We start from the raw sequence: 21,785 nt of genomic DNA on the forward strand, positions 1-21,785 counted from the left end.
TGGAGAGTTGCCTCTATATTGCCTCTTTAAAGAATAATCTGATAATTCCCTTTGAAATGTATGTAGATTGGAAAAATGAAGTGGTCTATCATCAATCAGAACAGGTCTCTGGCCCTCAATGCTGTGTTAAGTAGCACTGATGGGGGCCGCTGCAGTGTGGAAGGTGTAAAGTGGATCTGGGCCAGCAGGTGTCGCTGCGGGCTACAGAGAAACACAGCGGAGAAGAGACGGGGCCAGGCCTGGGAATTCGTTCCCCGCTTCCCATTCTTCCTATGCAGACAGACACACAACATGGCGGACTAGAATAGTCGGCCGACGCGCCCGGATACAGCGGATAAACCCTGGGATTTAACATCCAAGAAGGCGAAGAAAATACCCTCCGAAGAGACGCTATAGAAGGGCGAAATTCTAATTTTTTTGGAGGGGGCGCTTTCTTTACCCTGGCTTTAGCGGATAAACTGACTGTGAAGTGTTGGCAGTGCGTCCCAGATCGTGCTTCCCTCCTCTGCTATCACCCTGGTCCCCCCCCCACCTCCACCCCACTCACACTCTTGGTTCCTGGGGTGTGGAGAAAGGGGCCGGGGTTGAAAACGTGGAAGACAGGATAAATTCCCACTTGGCTTTCATTTTTCCCCCCTTCTTCTTCTCTCGCCTCCCCCTCCGGTTTCCTTTGGGCTCTACAGGAGTTGTGGTGAGTTTTCTTGTTTTTGTTGCGCAAAGCAGAATCCCACTTGTTACAATGTCGCTCTACGAGCATGTTTCCCCGTGTTGTAACATCGTGTCACCCTCAAACGAGCACTTTCCCCGTCCCCCCCTTCCTCCCGCTTTTTACGTTACATGATGCCGTTATCGATTGGGGGGGGGGGGCTCGTCCACGGAGCAGCGCGGCGTTTAATGAGTTGTGAGCCTCCCTGTAACGCCTGAACATTTCAGAAGTAGCTCGGAGGCAGGGAGGGAAATTTTGGCGAGAGGGGACTCCGAAGAAAGGAGGGGAGGGGGGAAGCTTTAAGAGAGAGTGCGACAACATTTAAGAAGTTGGTTTTGTTGTGCCAACACAGATGCTGTTGCGCTTACGCTGGAACAAAGAGGGGGTGGAGTGGCGGGGAGAGGGGGTTCCAGGGTTGCCTCACTGGAAAGTACACTTTATTGATCAACGCTTTGTTATTACACGTTCAGAGAGGGAGGGAGTGGAGCTGGCTGGGTGGAGGAGCAAGGGGGGCTTCATGCGACCCACAACAGGAATTAGGTCGCCCTGACGTTAACGTGTATGCTCTGTCACATCACAGCGGCTGCTTTGTGTTTCCTCACCTCTTCAAGATGGGGGTCTCACATGTGTGCTTTCCCAAACTTTTTTCTTTTTTTAATTATTAATAATAGTCCTCTCTCTTTCTAAGCTTTGGGTGTATCCAAGCATACAATTTTAGTCGTGTGGGTGTTGATGGCTTTTTAAAATTATTATTATTTCAATCCTCTACTCAGACTTGAGCAGTGATTCGTGATTCCCAGCTTATCAGAACACGGATCTTGTTGTAAGGGTTCGCTTGTCATTGCCAGTAGTGGGAATTGACATTAAACATCGGTGGCATAACTGCTGCAGCCGAGCTGAGCATCAGCGAAAGAGTGTGAAAGCCTCAAAGTCAGAGCAGAGAGAGGGAGAGGAACATCGTCAGGCTGATCGGACATGGCAGAGACTTCCTTGTCATTTCTGGGAAAAGCCTCTGCTACAGAATGTCAGCCTGAAGCTCCGCTTATAATGCTTGGTTCAGTTCACTGAACTGTGGCACATATCTATACACCATGCTTCACCATGTGTGCCTCCCCACAGCAGGCATTCAGCTTCACTTGAAGCCGTCATGTCATGTTAGGACGATCTCAGTGCACAAAACCTCCCAACTCCTGTGAATCTTCTCTCCGGCTTATCCTGACCTCTGTCTGTCAGGCCTGAACATATTCACCTTTCACCCTGTACCCCATTAAAAAACAAACCAAACCAAAAAACTGTAACATCATATCTGCCTGTCAAACATCACCAGCACCTTGAAAGCCGTATTGTGAAAAGAGGGAAAAAGTTTGCTTTGGCAATGCGGCAGAAAAAGGCAGGGCTGTTAGAATCGTGCTCACTATGCCTGTATATATCTTTGCACCTATTCTAAGGAGAGAGAAAAAAATGAGTTATTTCTGTCTTGTTGGGATGCTGTCAGAGTTTTAGCAGAGGAAGTGGAGTGATCATCCTCGCACCACATTTTTCACGATTGGCCTAGTTACTAAAAATAAAATAAGTATAGCTTGAAATCACTTTGTGGGAACTTTGCGTCGAGTGTCAATGAGTGGGTGTTTAAAATAATGGCCCGTGTGTTGTGAAATTTCACAATTTCAGGGCTCTGACACAATATTATGAGTTTGCTTTTTGGGTGGGGCTGGAGGTATATTTTTGTTTCCACCTGTGGGCCCTGTATGTTTTGCTGAGGAAGAGCACTGTAATTCAGCCTCTCGCGGGATAAACACTGCTCCATTTAGAGGATTATGATGCATTACAGGGGCCTGATTGGAGCTACATGCGATATGTCAATTGGATCTTAATGACATTTATTCCACAATACAGGAAATGAACCTGTGTGATTACTAATGACTGACTAAATATTGTGCCTGGCTAGAAAGGACGCCATCGAACATCCTTCAGCTTTGCCCTGCCTCTCTGCTGAATGGAAATAGTAATTATGTAATATCTTCAAGTTATTTAGTCAAATGTTTCTTTAAAATCTTCTTGATTCCGGCTGACTGGTGTTTCTGGTCGCTCACGCTCATAGCAACGATTAACAGTGGGTGTTTTTGTACATGGAAAAGTACTTTGGATGTGCAAAGAGGTTCTTTTGATTTTTGTAAGCTCACGTGGGTCCACGTCAGTCAGGAGGATCTGGTTGCCACCTTCCTTTTCCACCATAGTGTGTTAAAGCAGTGCTGTTTCTCCCTTTTGGGGGATGTTAGAAATCAACATAAAGGATTACTCTTGGCTGTACTGCAGTACTGTAACTACAGCTACATGAATACCTTTTTTTCCTCATATGGCATATGTGTTATTATAGCCAGTAATTGGGTTTAAAACTTTTTTGTGTGTGATTTCTGTTCATAAAAAGCAAGAATTTGGAGCCATGTTGCACATTTATGTTGTGTTAGGTTTTCACTTTATTTCAAATGAGTGCCTATGATTCACACTGAAGCTATATGTATTAATATTTGCCATCGGCCTGCCAACAAGACTTGTTTTGTCCTGCTCTGGAAGAAGGGGGGGAGTGCTCAGAGAGCCTGTAAGCAAGTGAGTAGTTTTTCAGTGCACCACCTAAAGGTGAAGCTGGACAAAATGGATTTTAAAGAGAAGCCAAGTCATGATGTTGCTTTGAAGTCAAGTCCCCGGTGATTATGTTATTATCTTAGATGGTTTTGTTATCTTTCAGAGGAAAAGGAGGGGACGGCTGCAGTAGGATGACTACTTCAGATATCAGAGCTGTCATTTTGGGTTTCCATTGATAGAGATCCAAAATAACCAAGGGATAGTTGGCAAGTGTTGCTGGGAAATTGAGCAATGCCACCCTGTGCATGTAAACCTGTATATGTGTATTTTTTTGTATAAGCAGTACTTAACCGATCATGGAGATGTTTATTTACTTATATATTGCAAATTAGAGCTTTTTTTTCCTTAAATATTTCCTTTCCTTAAGATTTTTTTCTGGATGTTCCAATAACTGCTTTATGGTTTTGTTGTCATGTGACAAAATTAAATTAAAGAGCTTAAAGGGAATAAATCAATAGGACATAAAATGTATTGAAATTATCCGCAACTTGACCACAGAGTAAAACATCAGTAAAAGTAAATGAGTAATTTCTAATGCAGTAATAGCCTACTCATTGATGGGGGCTGTTTTCTGTATTTACTCCTTTGTATACGTGTGTCTACATTTTACTATCATCAACAGATGGTATCGGCTCAGCAGCAAATGTGGATAGAGGGGCCTTTAACTTGACACCTGGTTAAGGTCAATTTTATGGGGTGTTATTAAATTCTATACCCCCTATGTTGTATTATAAAGAAAACATGTAAGAATCAAACCTTCAGCTCAAATTTGGCGACCTCAGACATCAGACCAAGCTTGTATAATGACGGAACGCAGCAGGATGTCCTCACAGCAACCCCCCCCCACACACACACACACACACACACACACACACAGATGTGTGAGTTGTATATAACTAAGTGGTCACTTAGGAGAACAGGCTCTACTGTATTGTATGATGTTCATTATTTAAGAATGAAAAGTGTGGTCCTGTGGTGTAGTGGTTAACATATTACACATCAGATTCCTGCTTTGAGACTGGGAGGAGATATAAACTAGTGGGATGGGTGTTTTTCATCAGGAAGAACATCTACTGTAAAATCTGCCTATACAAATACGGGACTACAGCTGCCTCTCATTTCTTAATACATAGGACATAAAACAGCTCTAACAAACTTGAAAAGTGAGCGGTCCCCAACCCCCGGGCCTCGGACCGGTACTGGTCCGTGAGTCGTTTGGTACCGGGCCGCGAGAGTTGAGGCTCAGGTGTGAAATGTATGGTTTTCAGGGTTTTTATCAGTTTTCAGCTTTATTTTGTTACCATTTTTATCATTAACTCGGTTTTCCTGGGTCTTTTCACGTGTGTTATGAATAAATCTTTTTTTTCGGTACCGGTACTAGTTTTATTTTGTTGTATTTATCCGTGACACCTTAAAGGCCAGTCCGTGAAAATATTGTCGGGCATAAACCGGTCCGTGTTGCAAAAAAGGTTGGGGACCGCTGTTTGGTGTGACCACCTTTAATTCTTCAATAAAACTTTGGCACTTATGTTGTTGGTACAAAACAATTTAATGCCTAACAGACTGATTTTTTTTGGGGGGGGGGCGGACCAGCTGTTAATAAGCGTATCAGTAAGTGTATGAGTTCTTGGTAATGTGTAGCACAACACTGGTCGTCCCTTGAGTTACGTGCCTTTTTATATGCTTGAATGATTCATAGGTCGGTATGACTGTTACAGCCCCAAGTAACTGTACTTTTCTTTTTTATTACTCCTGTTAATTAGTTATAAAATCTGCTTACATCCTTCACTGCTTTATATATGATATGAGTGTTGGCACCAACAACTACAAAGATAAATGTTTTCTGCCTCCCAACAGCTGCACAGGAGCAATAAAATATAGTCTAAAGCTGTTTAAAAATAGGTTTTAAATACAGAGATTTATTATCTTTTAAAACAGTTAGGTAAGCAAGACTAACAGTGTGAAGTTCTCATTCAGTGCCAACTTTTGGGGCTTGATGGTTTTTATATACCGGTACGTAGTGCAGTGCCCAAAAAAAAAAAAATCTGATTTCATGCCTGCTTCAGATGCATGCTGGATCTACAAATCGGTTTTGGTGTTTAAGTTTCAAAGGGCAGAAGTGAATCGAGTTTCATTGTGGCCCTTGAGCTGTCCATTTGGCCCTGCACCACTCTTCAAGGTCACAGTGGCTTTTGTGGGGAGACCATGCTTTGCGCCTCCACATCCTCTCTGTGTCCAATGTGGGAAAGCTTGAGAGGCCCCTGGCATGCTCTGTGAGAAACCCCACAACGAATTAGACACAGAGCAGAGCTTCACTGACTCACCACTTTCACTCATTGAAACAAGTTAGTTTTCTTGATCCTTCCAGCCTAATGGAACCAAATGATCATTACAGGCTTAATAACAGACACAGCAGTCTCTCTTGCCCTTATGATTAGCCAGAATAGTAACCCCATGCTTCTCTTCATCTTTTCATCAACTCACCAGCTTGTGAATGAAGCCAACAGGAACACAAACCACACCAGCAGGGAGTAGTATCCCTCAAAAAGGGAAGTCCAGAGGATTGTGGCTGTTGTATGTGGCACTGGGGACATATAATCTGTGGTCTGTTTTAGAGCATGAGTCCTAGCGGCCTTGACTTAGACCTACTTCAGTCTCCCGTGAAGAGAAGCATTCACAGTAGTTCAGTTACCCCAGACCCCCTCCCTCTGAGGACATAGAAACAGTATTAATATGCTATGAATGGAAACAGACAGACAAGCAGTGCAGAAACTTGTGAAGCTGGAAGCCTTGTGAAAAAGCCATGAATGGTGAATTCCCTTGACTCTGCTGCTGGTGTCCTGTCGTTGAGGTCTAGGCTCTGTGTGGTACAGGGGTCAAGCGCTTACCTTTTAAAATATATTGAATCCTAAATACAATTATTTTTAAAAATAATATAAAAGATGAGTGTCTTTTAGTCCTCCAATGCCTTCCATTAATTAGATGGGATTGGAATGTGAGTAGTTATTTTGATATCACTTTCAGCATAGCACCAGTCCCCCTGCTCTCAGTGGCAAAAACAAAGAGAACTAAAAAGTTAAAAAATGTGGTCACACTAGAGCTGATGCTACTGTACTTGATGTCACTAACACAGTCTTTTCCACACACAGAAAAAATCTGCAACTCGCTCCCTGGCATCTGAATCACAACAGTCTTGTCCCGTTAACACATTGATAAAACGAGCAGTCTCGACTGTGGTTTCAGTCACATCTACTTTAGATAAAAGGTGTGATCAGCAACTGCTAGGGATTCTTCTTTTTCTATTCATACATTTATATTCCTGCAGTTGAAAAATATAGTAATAACCTATATGACCCTAAGGTCACATGTAAATACAAAACCATCACTGAAGTCCTCAACCATGAGCAAGAACTTGCCATATCAAATGACTACCTTGCATTGATTTTGGCCTGTGGTTGTCATGGAGATGTAATATTGGACTTCCTTTATATTTTACCTATAAATGCTCCTTTCACTGTGTGAATGAAATTGCATGGCAACAGCCCAGCTCTTTCACAACTGTACGATTGCTCTCTTATTAGGTCTGCCTGCGCTTGACTGTAGACAGAATTGTATGTGTCATTATAAGGCTTTGACTTGCTTGCACAGTTTCTCAGAGTTCAGTATATTATCATTCATATATGTATGTTTAGATAGATAGATAGATAGATCTTCACTGTACTTGTAAATATGAGACTTAAAGAGATTCCAGTGGAAGTGAAGGAAACCTTCATCAAGCCGAATACACATAATAAAGCTGGAGAGACAGACAGCAAGAAACTTTAGGAGTGGCCAAATAACAATGTGATGCATTCTTAATTGAATGAATGCATTTGCCAGCTCAGCAGCACCAAAAGGTCTGAAAGGCCATATAAGATGACTAAAGTGCATGATGACTGAATTATTTCCATTGTTAAAAAAAATAATTTCACAACATCTGACCAAGTCTTGACCAAGCTAAGAGGTGCCTTCATGAATGTAAATACAAAGTGTTTCTAACTAGGTGCAAAAGAAAAAAGACTCAAGAACAGGAAGGCCAGATTAGACTTTGTAGATAAATATCTTAAACAGCTGGCACAGTTCTTCCATCCATCCATTTTCTTCCATTTAAGCATGTATGGCTGGCACTACCGCTACTGTGGTACTACTGTGCGTTGATGATGTGACTGCTGATAGAAGAAGCAGAATGAATTCAGAAGTGTACAGGGTTATGCTCTCTGCTTAGATTAAGCCAGACTGATTGCACAGCACTAGCAAATAGATAGTGACCCAAAACAAAGGAATGAGATATTAAGTGGCCAAATAAGTCACCTGATTACAACCCCAAAGAACATGCTCATCAGTTTTAAATACAAGATATTTTATGTACCGTCATAGCACTGTCCCCTACATTTGCTGGCTGCCATTAAGAATCTATAAGGTTATCTTAAACAACTAAAAGGGTATTGGTTTTTGGTTTCTTCTACCCCCAATTTTTTACTCACAAAATGTGACACCTGCTCTTTGACTGCAATGTCAGCTTTCTGTTCCATAATCACAGAGAAATACTCTGGAGACTTTATTTAATTAGCATTCTCAAAACATCACGGGACATAATTTCAGTAAACACGTTTAGGATATCATGAGAGACTCACTTGCTATCCTTACAAATTAGCCATGACTGCAACTCTGGTATATCCTTAGCATACAGGTTTAGCAACTGGATCAAATTGAACTGTGCATCTGGTTTCATTCAAATCGCCAATCCTTGACACTGAAGACAGAATAATGTAGCCAACAAAGCTATTCTAGCAGACATAGAAGGAACAATGCTAGCAGCAGCAACTTGAAAAGCCATCTTACACAAAAGCTACCATCTTACAAACCTTGATCATGTGTTGATAATAGAAGCAGGGTACTCATATTTATAGCTGTAGCACAGATCTCAGAGGACACTTTTTTTCATGGAGTTTAAAGCTATGTAGAGAAATTTAATTTCTCAGCTAGTTTTATACAAGTCATTCTCTTCTTTTGTGTTATCTGTCAGTGTTAACTGATGAGCACTGGTGGAACTGGAACTAGTGGATTTCAGTTTCCTAACTACAAATTTGTCCATTTCATCAACATTAGCCTTGGAGAGAGAGAGATGTAATGTTCTAGCAGCTAACGTTGCGTAAGGAGCGTTGGTGCCAAACTGTTCGTTTGTTCTATGAAATAGTGCTCTGATTGAAGTTCTCAGTCCTGAAAGTTTTCATATCGAGTCAATCTAAATTTAATCTGGGCGTGTGCCGGCACACATGGGTGCTCAGCATTCTGTGGAGGCCAAAGTTTTTCTGCCCCAGACTCATTTTGTCTCATATGACACATAATTGGAAATGCCTAATGTTGATAAGAAAACATGCAATATTCGACTAGTCAGAGAATAATTAAAAAATGTAGTCCGAGTGGAAAAAGTCAGTTTATTGATACTTTTTTAAAACAAAGTCCTTTTTATCTAAGGATCATTCCAGCCAGTGCAGTTGGTTCTCATAGTTCTTTTATTTCTAAAGCTAAATCAAAAGTATATCTTTTAAAAGAGTAAAAAAAACCATCCCATTATTTAATGGAGTTAAAAAGGAAGAGGGTGTGCTGACACATTTCTGCGTTGTATTTTTATTCCCACCAGTCAATCTATTGATTTTATGTTGCGTGTCATAGTCTTAAGGAAGCTGTGGCAGCTTTCACTTTGCTGTAGGACAGCTCTTCCAAACAGTGGCCACTGTAAAGGGCTAGCTCTAAGTGCTCTGCCTTGTCTGAAAAATACTCACATGGTTGCACAACACAAGCCCAAAGTAAGGCGAGCAGGAACTGCATGACTACCTTTTGCGCTATTCATTCTCTAATAGATGTGTATGTGTATGTACATGTTGCCTCTGCAGGGAATAGTATGATGAAACTGTTGGAAAGATATTTACTGCTGAGCAGCAGGCTGGCTCTAAAGAAGGCAGACTGAGAATTAAAAAATGCTTTGTCAGTCAAATGTGTTTGTGAAATATCAAATCAAATAGGAGTGGTGAGCTGCTGCGTTTTGTTTTAAGCAGGAGCTTGTCACACGTTGTCAGTAATGGTGTTACAGTAAGACGATGTTTATCAGACATTTTGAGACATTAGTGTCTTGTCAAGGCACCACATGACTGACTAATTTAAGCTGCAGTGTCCTCTTTATTAATTCAAGTACACAGCTAATTAATTGAACACTAAAAGCACACTGAAAGTGACGTTGTGGACGTTACTCTTATTTTTAGCGTATGAAAGGAGAAGAACGAGACGCTAAAGTGCAAACTGCATCCAGGACAGAAACAACAGCATTATAGTGTTGACACAACAGCAGCTCTTTGCAAGCATCTGCACTGACGGCATGGTGACACAAATCTAGCAAACAGTCCAGAGTGATGCTAAAGCTGAGTGCATGCCAACCCCAGCCCAGCAGCCAGTCTGGCCTTCAACAGGTAACAAAGGCAGTGAAGATCACTCAGTCTTGTAGTATTATTCCTATTCCTACCTGTACATATATCTACAGTAGAATTACGAGTAGTCTTTTTGCTCTGGTTTTCAACTGCTTTGTGTTTTCAGCATTGTGGTCCAACTTAAACACGAAAATAATTATATTTATCTCCTCTTTAGCATAGGGGTTTGTGTTAATAGGGAGGATTGTAGTCTAAGCCTTATATTCTTAACTAGTAATTATCTAGGCCCTTACCAACTGAACACATTGTGAAATATTTGCATGTGTATAAAGGCCTTAATACAAAAATAACATAATGAGTATTGTAACAAATGATTCATTAACATACTGCATTACTTTTTTTTAAAAAGTAACAAGTAATTTGTAATGCATTACTGTTTTTGAGTAAGGACACCAACCCTGTCCATCACCTAGCGTATCTTTTTAATAAATAGCTCTGCCTGCATAGAATCTAAAAGTGGCACAAATAGAAGCTCTTTCCCAGTGCGTGTTAAATTAATGATGTCTTCTACCAACACATGAGTCTTCTGAGAAGGAATTGCATGCATTTACACCTACACACTGGAACAACTGCTCAAGAGGCTAAAATACATTAAAATGTCACCTTAGGCTATTGTAGTCCTGCAGCTACACTGCCTCTAGATAAAAACCTCTCAGGCACCTGCAGCATCTGTGAAGTGAGGTTAGCAGCAGGACTGGCATATATCACTTACACCAGCACAGTGACACGTCATGCAGCCTCGGTGGATAGCATACAGAAAGCAATGAGTCACGAGTACATTACTAATCTTAGTGCATCTCATCAAATTGATCTGGTAGAACGCTGCTTCACACAGACTGGTATCAATCATCCTGTCTGCTATATTTGAAGGCTCTTTTTTGAGTACTGGAGGAGAACAGGGTAAGGTAGTGTTTATGGGCTTAGGTCAAAGATGTATTAACAGGGAGTTTTGTTTTTCTGACTACTTGACCAGACAGGATATGCTCTTTGAGTTATGAGTGACATAATTTAACATGTGATATAGCTTTTCTTTGGATCGTTTTTTTTCCTGAAAGCAGGCATTTGTTGGCTAAGTAGTTGGTTGAAAGTGAGAAAGGGAGAGCAACAAGTGGATTTGTAGATTAATAGCATCCACATTGACCGCATTACTTGCTTATCATGTCCCATTTTTAACTGTAGCCAGAGTGGTGTGCTCAAACCAGAATGTAAGTACTGCAATGAATGAGCTTAGTTCAAAACAGCAGAATATTGGCAACTGGCTCAATTATAGCTTTTAGAGCCCAATTTATTCTCTGCCCTGTGATGCAATAATCTGTGATTTAAAGCGGTGGTTTGTGTGGTAGCGCTGCAGTGTTTGGCTCTGTTGGCTGGTACAAGTATCTCTGTAAGCACAGGCAGATGGGCTGGATTATTCAAAGGTCAAGACCGTGGGATTAGATTCAGAGATTATCACAGCTCAGTCAGTCTCTGCGATAACGCAGAAGAATGACAGTCGACCCAACCAACCACTCGGCCTCTGCCTTCTTCACATCTGTCTGCATTCTGGCCTTTTATTCACCGTTCACTCAGTATTCAGTTTGAGAACATTTGTAGCAAGAATTAAAGTGTGACACCAATTCAGCATCAATCCTGCTTAGTTTTTGAATGCTCAACTGACTGCACAGAGTCCACTCCACCCTATGATTCAATAACTTGTAGAACCAGCAGTAACAGCTTGATGTAATCATTTTCTGTGTGATGTTATCGGTTTCTCACATTGTTGCGGGGGAGTTTTGGTCCATTCGTCTTTACAGTGTTGCTTCAGTTCATTGAGGTTTGTGAGCTTTTGTTTATGCGCAACTCTTTTAACGTGTAGGTTTTGACTGAGCCATTGCAACACTGATTTTTTTCTTTTTCTGTTATTCTGTCAGAGATTTGCTGCTGTGTTTGGGATCATAGTCCTGTTGCACGGCCCAATTTTGAGTCGGGTAACTTCAAATTTGACTCTAGAATACTTTGTCAAAGTACAGAGGAGTTCTGGCTTAACCTTACAGGTAAAAGAAGTCCAAATGATCACCCCTCCACCACCGGTTTGACACTTGTTATGTGATTTTTACCAAATGTGGCACAGTGCATGATAGCCAAACATCTCAGCTTTTGCTCTCATCTGTCCAAAGGACATTGCTCCAGACATCTTGCAACTTTGCAAGCCTACAATGTTCTTTTTAGCAAGAACCGACTTTCTTCTGGCGACCCTTCCAAACAAGATCATATGTTCGTACAAGTACGCAAACTTTTATGTGCAATGTTACCTCCGCCCGTAGCTTCAGAGATGTAGCGCTGGGTTTTTTGCAGTTTCTCTGCCTGTAATTTTGCACTGCTCAGTCTGGCCTTGGGGTGAATTTGCTGGGACGTCCACTCTTGGGAAGACTGTAGCGTTGTGTTAAAACAACTCTAAATGCGCCAGTCATTTAAACTGCCAAAATCAGCTTTTTTGAAGGTGGTCATGCTTATTGATCCTCAGATAATCAACTTCATCTGATTAGGAATTACTTACTCTCTTTATACCTATGGAAGCAGTAAGGGTGCACTGAGTTTTTGACAAGACAGAGTGCTGTGAAAGCTTTCTTTTAAACACAACTGTACACAGATCTGAACATGGTATCATTGAAATAAACATACTAATAATACAGTTTTTCAGATATTACAGGTAACCGTGTTTGTCCTCAGTGGAGTAAACTATCCCCGTGTCGAGCTGCAGAAAGTGTTCTGTAAAAACATTTTAACTGCAGCTCTCTTTGAATCATTCATTTAGACAGCTGAGATTTAGCTTCTGATAACAATGAAAATATTTCTTAACTTCAGCTCATGCCCCCGGGGTTTTCGAGCTTGTCCCAGGTGACATCAAGCAAGAGGTGGGTTACTCCCTGGACAGATCACCAAGGAGACAGACAACCATTCATGCTCAAATCCACACCTACAACCAATTTGGAATCACCAGTTAACCTAACAGGCATGTCTTTGGACTCTAGAAGGAAGCAGACATGCCCGGTGAAAACCCACACGGGCACATAGAGAGAACACACCAACTTAACACAAAAAGGCCTCAGCTGACGAGCAAACCCAGAACCTTCCTGTGTGACGGGGCAGTGGTAAGCACTGCACTGCTGCTTTATCACTTCATCCCATCAGCTTTACAGCAGCAGCAAAGAGAATGTGAAAGAGTCATTCTCCCCTGTCATTTTGTCATCATAGATTCGATTTTAATGCACTTTTAGTTTGGTAATAAGTTTGTAACATTACCTTCACTTTGCTGAGTTCTCCACTGCTCAGTGCTGCTTCGTATATACAGAGAAAGGGGCTTCAAGCATGAAAAACAGTGAGCACAGGTGAAAAAACTAGCATGTTTGTGAATTACAAAAAAATAGCAATTTAAACAAATAACTAGTTTACGTACGGTTGTTTAACAGCCTTTGCAGAGCAGAGGCAGGATGTCGTGGTGGATGATAGGGGAAGCAGTATTACCAAAACATGTTGCAGTTTTTTAGTTTAAAAGAAGGGAAATGATTGAGGGGAAGGATCTGCTTGTCGTTCTAAACTGTTCTTTTTTTTTTTTTTTTTTCTTCAGACCAGGCTGTGCGGATGAGTGATTGATGCCAACTACGCTTCTTCAGGTAAACACACACAAGCCCACGTCATCAAAGTTTTTATTTGTTTTTTTTTCTTTGCAAACAAATAGCATGTTGGATTAGGATGGAAGATTATAAAATACATAATGGATTATAGAACAACCAAACCTTTATCTTTTGAAAAAAAAATCAATCATTTTCAGTTTTGTTTTTTCCACTAATAGGATTTTGTCTCGTGTGTGTGTGTGTGTGTGTGTGTGTGTGTGTGTGTGTGTGTGTGTGTGCGTGTGTGTGTGTGTGTGTGTGTGTGTGTGTGTGTGTGTGTGTGTGTACTTACGTAGGGCAGAATGGGTGTGTGCGCCCTGCTCCTGCTACTTGGTGTAGCCCTGGGGGGCTCAGCCGAGGATCTTGCCCCTGTCACAGGTATGAGCCATTTCCACATTTAATTCAAATGCCTTTATGTTCTCATTTTTACAGGTTAAAATTACGTACTGTTTTCTTCAACAGGTCCTCCAGATATTACTACCATACCCACAAAGCCATCTACAGCACCCTCCCTCAAGGATGGAGTGCCAGTATCAAACCCTACACACCCACCCACAAAGCTTGCCCAAGCTGTCATTACATCAGCAGCAATCACAACAAAAACCACGATGACAACGACAACGACAACAACAAAAGCAGCAGAAGCAGCAGCTACCACAGACACAAGCCTAGATAGTAATCAGGACACAGAACTCAATAGTTCAACACCCACAGTACAGCTAGCTTCACCTCCTACCCCTCAGGCACCACCAAGCATCAACCTTCCACTTACTCCTAGCATATCGGAAGGAGATGATGAGACCTCAGCCACATCTCCAGAGACTGCAACGACTCCGACAACCACAACAACATCCACCCCTAATAGTGAGTGATGCACACATCATTGTTTTTTTCTCTTCTTGCATATAAACCTTTTAGATTATAGTGAAATAGTTTGAGGATGATGAAAGGAAGATTTCAGATTATTATTTTTTCAGGTAAATTTATGGTAGTTTTTGCCATCGTTCCCATCTCTACTCACACGCACAATGTAGTCAAGGTTAGTGCTGACATCTGAGTACAAGGAGGCCTCCCTAAAAGGTACTCAGATGGGGCAAGAAACACAACATTTCAGATTTCGATTTTACAAGCCTTAAACAAATAAGCTGGTCAGTCAAAATTCCAGACTAGTGGGATTTAAAATCAAGGTTTATATAAGAGCTTTTATAAATATGAATTTTAAGTTCAGAAAAATTTTTTGATGGTGCCCGGTGGTCCCAGATCACACGTGATTGATACATTGTCGTAGCCAACAGAGAAAAATGGTGAAAATGACAAAAAAAACCTCTCGTGTTATAATAAATAAATTATAGTTAGGTCCATCAGTGACACAGTTGGCATGTTTGTTTGTTTGTTTTGTTTTGGGGTTGTTGTTTTTTCATTGCCACAGGATTTTAAATCAAACAATCAAAATTGGATTGTAGTGGCTGTCTTCCACAGTGTGCCTTTCCTGCTCCCCCACCTCACCCCAACTGGTCACAGCAGTTGGCTGCCCCTCCCTGAGGCTGGTTCCTCCAGCTATAAGGGAGTTTTTCCTTCCCACTGTTGTCAAGATCTTGCTCATAGGGGTCTGTTAGGGTTTCTCGCTATTATTGTAGGAGCTATACCTTATAGTATAAAGCACCTTGGGGTGCTTGTTGGGCACTATATACGGTAAATACAATTCAAAACTGCTGTTTAGGAATTACAGATCTTTTTATACAAGAACTGAATGTGGTCCAGAGAGATGTCAGTGCAAGTGAAGGAGACCTCTGTTGATCATTTCTACAATCAAGAGAGGACTTGAATGGAAAAACAGAGGGTTTACAACAAGGTGCAAACACCTGATTACACTCAAGAACAACAAGGCTAGATTAGACATCTAAAAGAGCCTGCACAGTGCTGGAAAAATCTCTGGACACATGAAACCAAGTTTAATTTGTACCATTTGTACTCATTATCCATTTGCTTCAGAGTGCAAATGGATAATGAGCCAAAGCATTCTGTGAAAGTAACCCAAGGGTTTCTCAAGGCAAAGAAAAGGGATATTCTTCAATGGCCAAATCAGTTAGCTGATCTCAAGCCAGCAGAGCAAGCTTTTCAGTTACTGAAGACAAAACTGAATGCAGAAAGACCCACAAACAAGCAGCAACTGGAGGTGGCTGCTGTAAAGGCCCAGCAGAGTAGTTAAAGGGAGGGAACACTGAATGTTGTGACGTCCTGTGGGTTCCAGACAGACAGTTACTGACTTATTTCAGTAATTGTAATAAGTTATGGCAAAAGATTTTCAATTCATATTTATTTAATTTTATTTATTTATCACCAAATCCCAACAACAGTCACCTCAAGGCACCTTATATTGACCCTACAATAATACAGAAAACACATTAAGTATTAAAATCAGTCCTTGTGAAAATGATTGTAATTCCTAAACAATGAATCCAATATTTTTGTCAAACCTCTTAAATTACAAATGAAACTGCTCTTGAGTCATTTCTCATATTATCCAAACACTGTATATAAATAAAATAATCCAGTTAGATTGCATCAAGACTCCATCTACATCTGAATCTCTTATCTCTGAAAGTGTAGCTATAAAACATAGTATGTAACATATATATTATAAAAAATATTTTAAAACTTTCGCAGCCCTGAAAGAAGAAAAATTAGAACTCGTCTGACCAGTGATGAGAGCCTCCCAACCACAGCTGTCTGTGGAGTAAAGCTGTGTTTAAGAAGTTAATAATTTCACCTTCACTGCAGATGTTCAGTCTTAAGAGAAGTGTAGGAAATTATTAAATTCTAAAAGTTCATACCTTAGTAAATATGTCACTTCTGATTAGATTTTATTCTCTCGATCAGTTTGGCTTTATCTGTTACTAAGCAGAAACCATATCAGCTGATCATCATGTGACGACTGTGTAATCTGCGTTATACTTTAAAACCTTATTCAAACTGTTTGGGTAAGATCAGAGAGCTCTTCTGCTCCATGATGGTGTTATGGAGGTCCATGCGAGTGTGTCCCTTCTGAATAAATTGCCTCTTGGTGCTTTCATGCCTGTAGTTAGAGCCTTCTGCCTGGCATCAGATTGTCTACGACACATTTTTATTCTTATGTATGAACAGATCCTGCCTGAAGCAGAGTAAAAGAAGACAAAAGAGGATAAGGGAATTTGGATATGACCAGACAGCGACACTAGATTAGAACAGCTCCATGAATAAATGAAGATCATGGATTACTTATAAACACAGTGTCAAGGTGTTTTTTTCCTTTAGCTGTGCTCTATTTGTGCAAAAAAGCAGAAGCTGAAAACAGCAAGCAAGTGCGCTTTCTGGTCAAGAGTCAATCTTTAATATTTTAGATGGTTGAACATTTTTCTGCTTTTAGACTCCATTGTCGCAGTGCTGGAAATATCCTGACGTGACATACCTGCATTTGACCACTCATCCACGCATTCACTGCCAAAAACTTTTACATAATAACAAAGTTTTCTTCTTCAGAATCTTAGAGATTTATTAGAACCTTTATTGTGTTAAATAAACAGCATGTTTGTTCAGCTTCAGACTGAAACCTGGGAGATTTCTGGTGTTAGCTTCGTGTCTGTGCGCTGAAAATCCTGCTAATACCCCTGCAAGTGAAACACGAGACCACCAACCTTTTCTTTCACATTAATTATTCATATTACGAAATTACAGAGAAGTATAACAGTCACTGTCGAACGTCACTGGTTGATTTGGAAGATCATTATAATGGTGTAATAATAGCAGGTTGGATTGTATTTATTTTTTCCAGAATATGAAGTGTAGTATTAGACTATGAATTAAGTCTATTGCACGTATTTGGTATTTACCTATGAAGAGTCTAAAATTATAGATATGTAACTTGCAACATTCAGTCATCCATAAAACATGTGATGACATTACACACGAGTCGAATGCTGAACGCTGGCAAAGATTGCATCAAAGAGAAGTAAAGTTCACCACAAGGAGAAACATGCAATAAAAAGAATCATCTACATAAAGCAAACATCAGAAGCCCGGAGAAAAGCGCTTACTTCACTACAAAAGAAGCTTTTTGTATGTTATAACTTCGGTCTTCGGCACGGCAACAAAATTGACCAACAATAGCATAACCAAGAGTAGCCCACAGACCCCGATGGCGCCACACAGTTACAAGATGTTTAATCTAAAACCAGGCTTGGATGCATTAAACTGTCAGTAGCAACATGATCGTTGTGTCCTGTTGGCTTCTTGTTCATTGAGTTTATTTTTCCATCTAGCTATCACTTACAGTTAGAATTAGAAGGTGCTCTGTGTATTTAAAAAAGTCTTTTATTACCTCCTAATTTTGCAAAACTGCCTGCTAGAAGGGTAGAAGGGTGCTAGAAGGGTAATGGGAGTGCTTTCCAATTTACTTGAAAATCTCTACTTTAGCATAAAATTGTTAGATTCATAAATGAATAACAAAATGTCTGCTTCTTTTAATTTCACTCCTACCAGTCTCTGAAATAAAAATGGAATAATGAAAGCATCCGCTGACCATTTTTTAATTTAATTGATTTTTTTGGTACAACAACACATACCTGATGTGTTTGTAGATGTTCCAATAGGGGTTCCAATACACATCAAGCTACCTTAAGTCCTGGTCAATGTAAATGTGGCTACACAGCACTGTAGGGCATGTCTGACATAATCATCATGGGTTCACAGGTGTTATGTAATTGCTCTATTGTCTATCTCTGGCCGTCTGTGAGCTTTGTGTGGAAAGTTGCAAGCAGTTGTAAATGGCATTAGATCCGTCAAGGCTGTGTCAGTTCCACATGATACTCACAGCCTGTTGTGCTCTTGTTCTGTTCAATGTAGACATTGTCCGAAGGGGAACACTGAAAAGTCCTGGGAATTGTGCGAGGAATAAGCAACACAACTGGGCGTCGTTCCAAAATACTTCTCCCAGAAAGTGTGTACAGAGCTAGAAGTCAAATGATGCATTCTTTGCAGCATAGTTTGTCTGCAATGTTGAGAACTTTCTTGAATTTAGCCCGCAGAAGAGCTGACGTTGTCTTTCCATTGTGATCACCACAGTGCAGGTTTCTAGAAAATCCTCTCCTTTTGTTTGGCCCTAACGTGTCTTACTGCCGAGTCATCGACACACAAACGGCAGCCATTATTTGCACACCAAACGACCCTTGTTGTTAGGGCAAATCTCATGTCTTTTGTTCCAACTGTGGCAGTGAAAGGTCACCAGAAGACCACAGGGTCTTCAAATAGTAACTTTTGCACATGGTGGTGACGTATACAAAATGTCAAGTAACAGCCCAGTAACATCACGAAGAACAGGTAACTTGGCAATGTGACTGCAATCCTTTCCTGCTAGTCACGAACATCACAGCAGGATAGAGGCTTGTAGAGACTTGATATGTAAAAAGTGCTTAAAATTTGCTCTTAATAATTCAGATTGAATTCACAGCAAACCTCTTTAAAGTTTCAGTGTTTTATACCATCATCCTGTGTGTGCTGTCATCTTGGGTGTAACCAGTTTTTGACCTTCACAGTTAAACTGTGATTTCTGCTTATTCTTAAGGGACAGCCTGTTGCTCTCTCCATTTGTGGCTTTTTCCTTCTTAAAGCCATGCAATGAAATATTAACATGGACGGCCATTCTGGAAGGGAAAAGTGCAGGATGATGTTGAAAGAGTCCGAGCTCACTGTTGGCAGACAACAGAGGAGGACCTGCTTTAGCTGTCAGTTAGAGGGCCTCACATTTGACTCCAGAATACTTATACAGGAGTTCATGGTTCACTTAGTGACTGCAAGGTGCTCATAGTCCTGTGGCTGCAAAACAAGTCCAAATCCTCACCCCTCCACTGCTGTGCTTGACAGTTATGCTGTTAGGTGTTAATGCTGATTAACCTGTTTGTCCAAACATTGCACTATGACCAAATATCTCGGCTTTAGTGTCATCTCTCCAAAGGAAATTGTTCCAGGAGTCTTGTGGTTTGTTCAGATTCAACTTTACAAAGCTAAGCTGTGCTGCCGTGTTCTTTTTAAAGAGAAGAGGCTTTCTCCTGGCAGCCTTTCCAAACAAACTGTACTGGTTCACTCTTTTTCTGTTTGCGTTGTCATGAACTTTAACATTTAACATGCTAATTGAGGCTCGAGTAGAGTCTGAGATGTAGCTCTTGGGTTTTTTTGCAAGGTCTCTGCTTATTAGACATCTATTTCTGAGAAGATTGTGGCTTCAGACCAACAAACTGTCAGATGTTCTGCTTATATATAGTTGGTCACACTTGCTGATGATCAGTTAATAAAGCGCTTTTAATTAGCAGCTCCTGGCTGCTCACTGCTGGACAGCATAGAGTCCTGTGAAAATGTCCTTGCTTGTTTTTGTAGATATAAAGATTGTCACCCTCTATAAACAAGGGGGCATTAGCTATTCTGCTCTCTTATGAGTTAGCCTAATTTCCCCCTGAACCACTGAGAACTTCACTGTAGTATTACATGTAACAACGTGCTATTGTGTTTATTCTTTACATACAACAAATTTTGGATTTGCTCGTGATTGTGCTTTCCTTTTTTTTTTTTTTTTTTTTTTACTCTGGCAGTAAAGGCAGTTGTTTGATTTGCCAGCTGTTAAGTTGTGAATCAGCTTTGAGTTTTTGAATGTCGAAAGAACTTTAGTGCCTCAACCTATTCTTTGACATCAGTTATATTTGGTGTGTTGGTAACATTACTCTTCTACACATTTTGTGCACCAAGAACACAACATGTCTGCTGTTAAATGTGGACGTTAAGCTAATCAGCATTCACATTTAGCAAGTTCAGCACATGCTTTTATGGCCCACCAGAACACGAGAATAATTTAGTAATGGTTTTGGAATTTGGCATCTAACCAAGGCACTGAATCAGATCAGGTGTTGACTCCCTCCCCCTAAAATTCTGTGCATTTATCGGTTATTCTGCCCTTTCCCTTTGTGCCTCGTGTAGGTGACGAAGATGCTGGGGACATGCCGATCATAGCCGTGATGGTGGCCCTGTCCTCCCTGCTGGTCATCATTTTCATCATCATAATCCTCTACATGCTCAGGTTGGTAAACTACGGTTGATGTTTGTCAGACACGGAGACCTGTGGTGAGGGCCTGAGGTGCTGCTGTTACCATGGCAATGACGGACTGCCATTCTGCTGTGAGACAAAAGTAGTGTGTTTTTGTGAGAGAGCGAGATCAAGTAAGAGTGTGTATCTGTGTTAAAATGCACTTTGATCTTTGTTGATCGACAGGTTTAAGAAGTACAAACAAGCAGGGAGCCATTCGAACTCCTTCAGACTGACCAATGGCAGGTCAGACGACACAGGTAAAAGCAATCGCGCATCCCTTGTCAGCTCTGGGTGACTGTGTGTTTGTGTGTGCTTTGTATTTGTTGACAGATACGGCAACAATCTCGGTGAAATACTGAGCTTATTTGATTTGGGTCATTTGGGCAAACATGCACAGCCAGGTTGACCAGACTTGTTAGTCAGTGTTTTTTCCCCGATAAGCTTAGATTGATCTTACTTCCCCAACTGATAACATTTCCCTGGCTCACTGCTGGAGGAAGCTTTTGTTCACTGTGATTACCTAATCAGCAGAGCTGCAGTTAGTCCTATATGTTGCAGCGCTGACTCACATCGCCCTCTGCTGTGCGTTTCAAGAAAAGACAGTGAATGATGAAGTCAGTGTTGCATGATGTAAGTCATCTCTAGTCTCATGCTCTTACCCATGTGTTTATCTCTACCTGTCTCACCCCTCCCGTTCCTTCCCCTTCTCCTCGCTCCTGCCTCCTCCCTTCCTGCTCATTGCTACAGAACTCCAGAGTGTGCCGCTATTGGCCCGCTCACCCAGTACAAACAGGAAGTACCCGCCGCTTCCCGTGGACAAGCTGGAGGAAGAAATGAACCGTCGCATGGCTGATGACAACAAGCTCTTCAGAGAGGAGTTTAATGTATGGCACACTCAAGCAAGCACTCTTTGATAGCATGCAACTCTGTTGGTTTAATTAGTAAATCAGAATGAAAAACTTTAAATGAAAAAGTATAGATATTTGTATTAAAGGACAAGTAACAGTTCAAAAGTCATATTTAGACTTGGCTAATTCTGGAGGCACAGTCTCCAGTAAATTTAGAGCCACATGAGACTCAGTTGTTACATAATTACATTTAATGTAAGAAAAGTAATGGATTAAAGGGTAAGGAGCCGTGTTAGTCAC

General features: G+C 41.0%; 1 protein-coding gene across 1 annotated transcript in view; it reads left to right on the forward strand.

Moving 5' to 3' along the window:
• Nucleotides 1–269: 269 nt before the first annotated feature.
• ptpra (protein tyrosine phosphatase receptor type A) overlaps nucleotides 270–21,785 on the forward strand; it is a 31,022-nt gene continuing 9,506 nt past the window's right edge. Inside the window, exons 1-7 of the mRNA XM_085273391.1 lie at nucleotides 270–691; nucleotides 13,481–13,526; nucleotides 13,823–13,904; nucleotides 13,989–14,390; nucleotides 20,529–20,628; nucleotides 20,821–20,894; nucleotides 21,385–21,521. Of these exons, the coding sequence (XP_085129517.1) occupies nucleotides 13,506–13,526; nucleotides 13,823–13,904; nucleotides 13,989–14,390; nucleotides 20,529–20,628; nucleotides 20,821–20,894; nucleotides 21,385–21,521 (816 nt within the window). The 5' untranslated portion in view covers nucleotides 270–691; nucleotides 13,481–13,505. The remainder of the gene's footprint in view (nucleotides 692–13,480; nucleotides 13,527–13,822; nucleotides 13,905–13,988; nucleotides 14,391–20,528; nucleotides 20,629–20,820; nucleotides 20,895–21,384; nucleotides 21,522–21,785) is intronic.

Source organism: Mchenga conophoros, linkage group LG5 (assembly GCF_057382185.1).
Source record: "Mchenga conophoros isolate Kocher_MC1m ecotype Shallow Benthic linkage group LG5, M_conophoros_male_GT1.1, whole genome shotgun sequence".
Lineage (NCBI taxonomy): Eukaryota > Metazoa > Chordata > Actinopteri > Cichliformes > Cichlidae > Mchenga > Mchenga conophoros.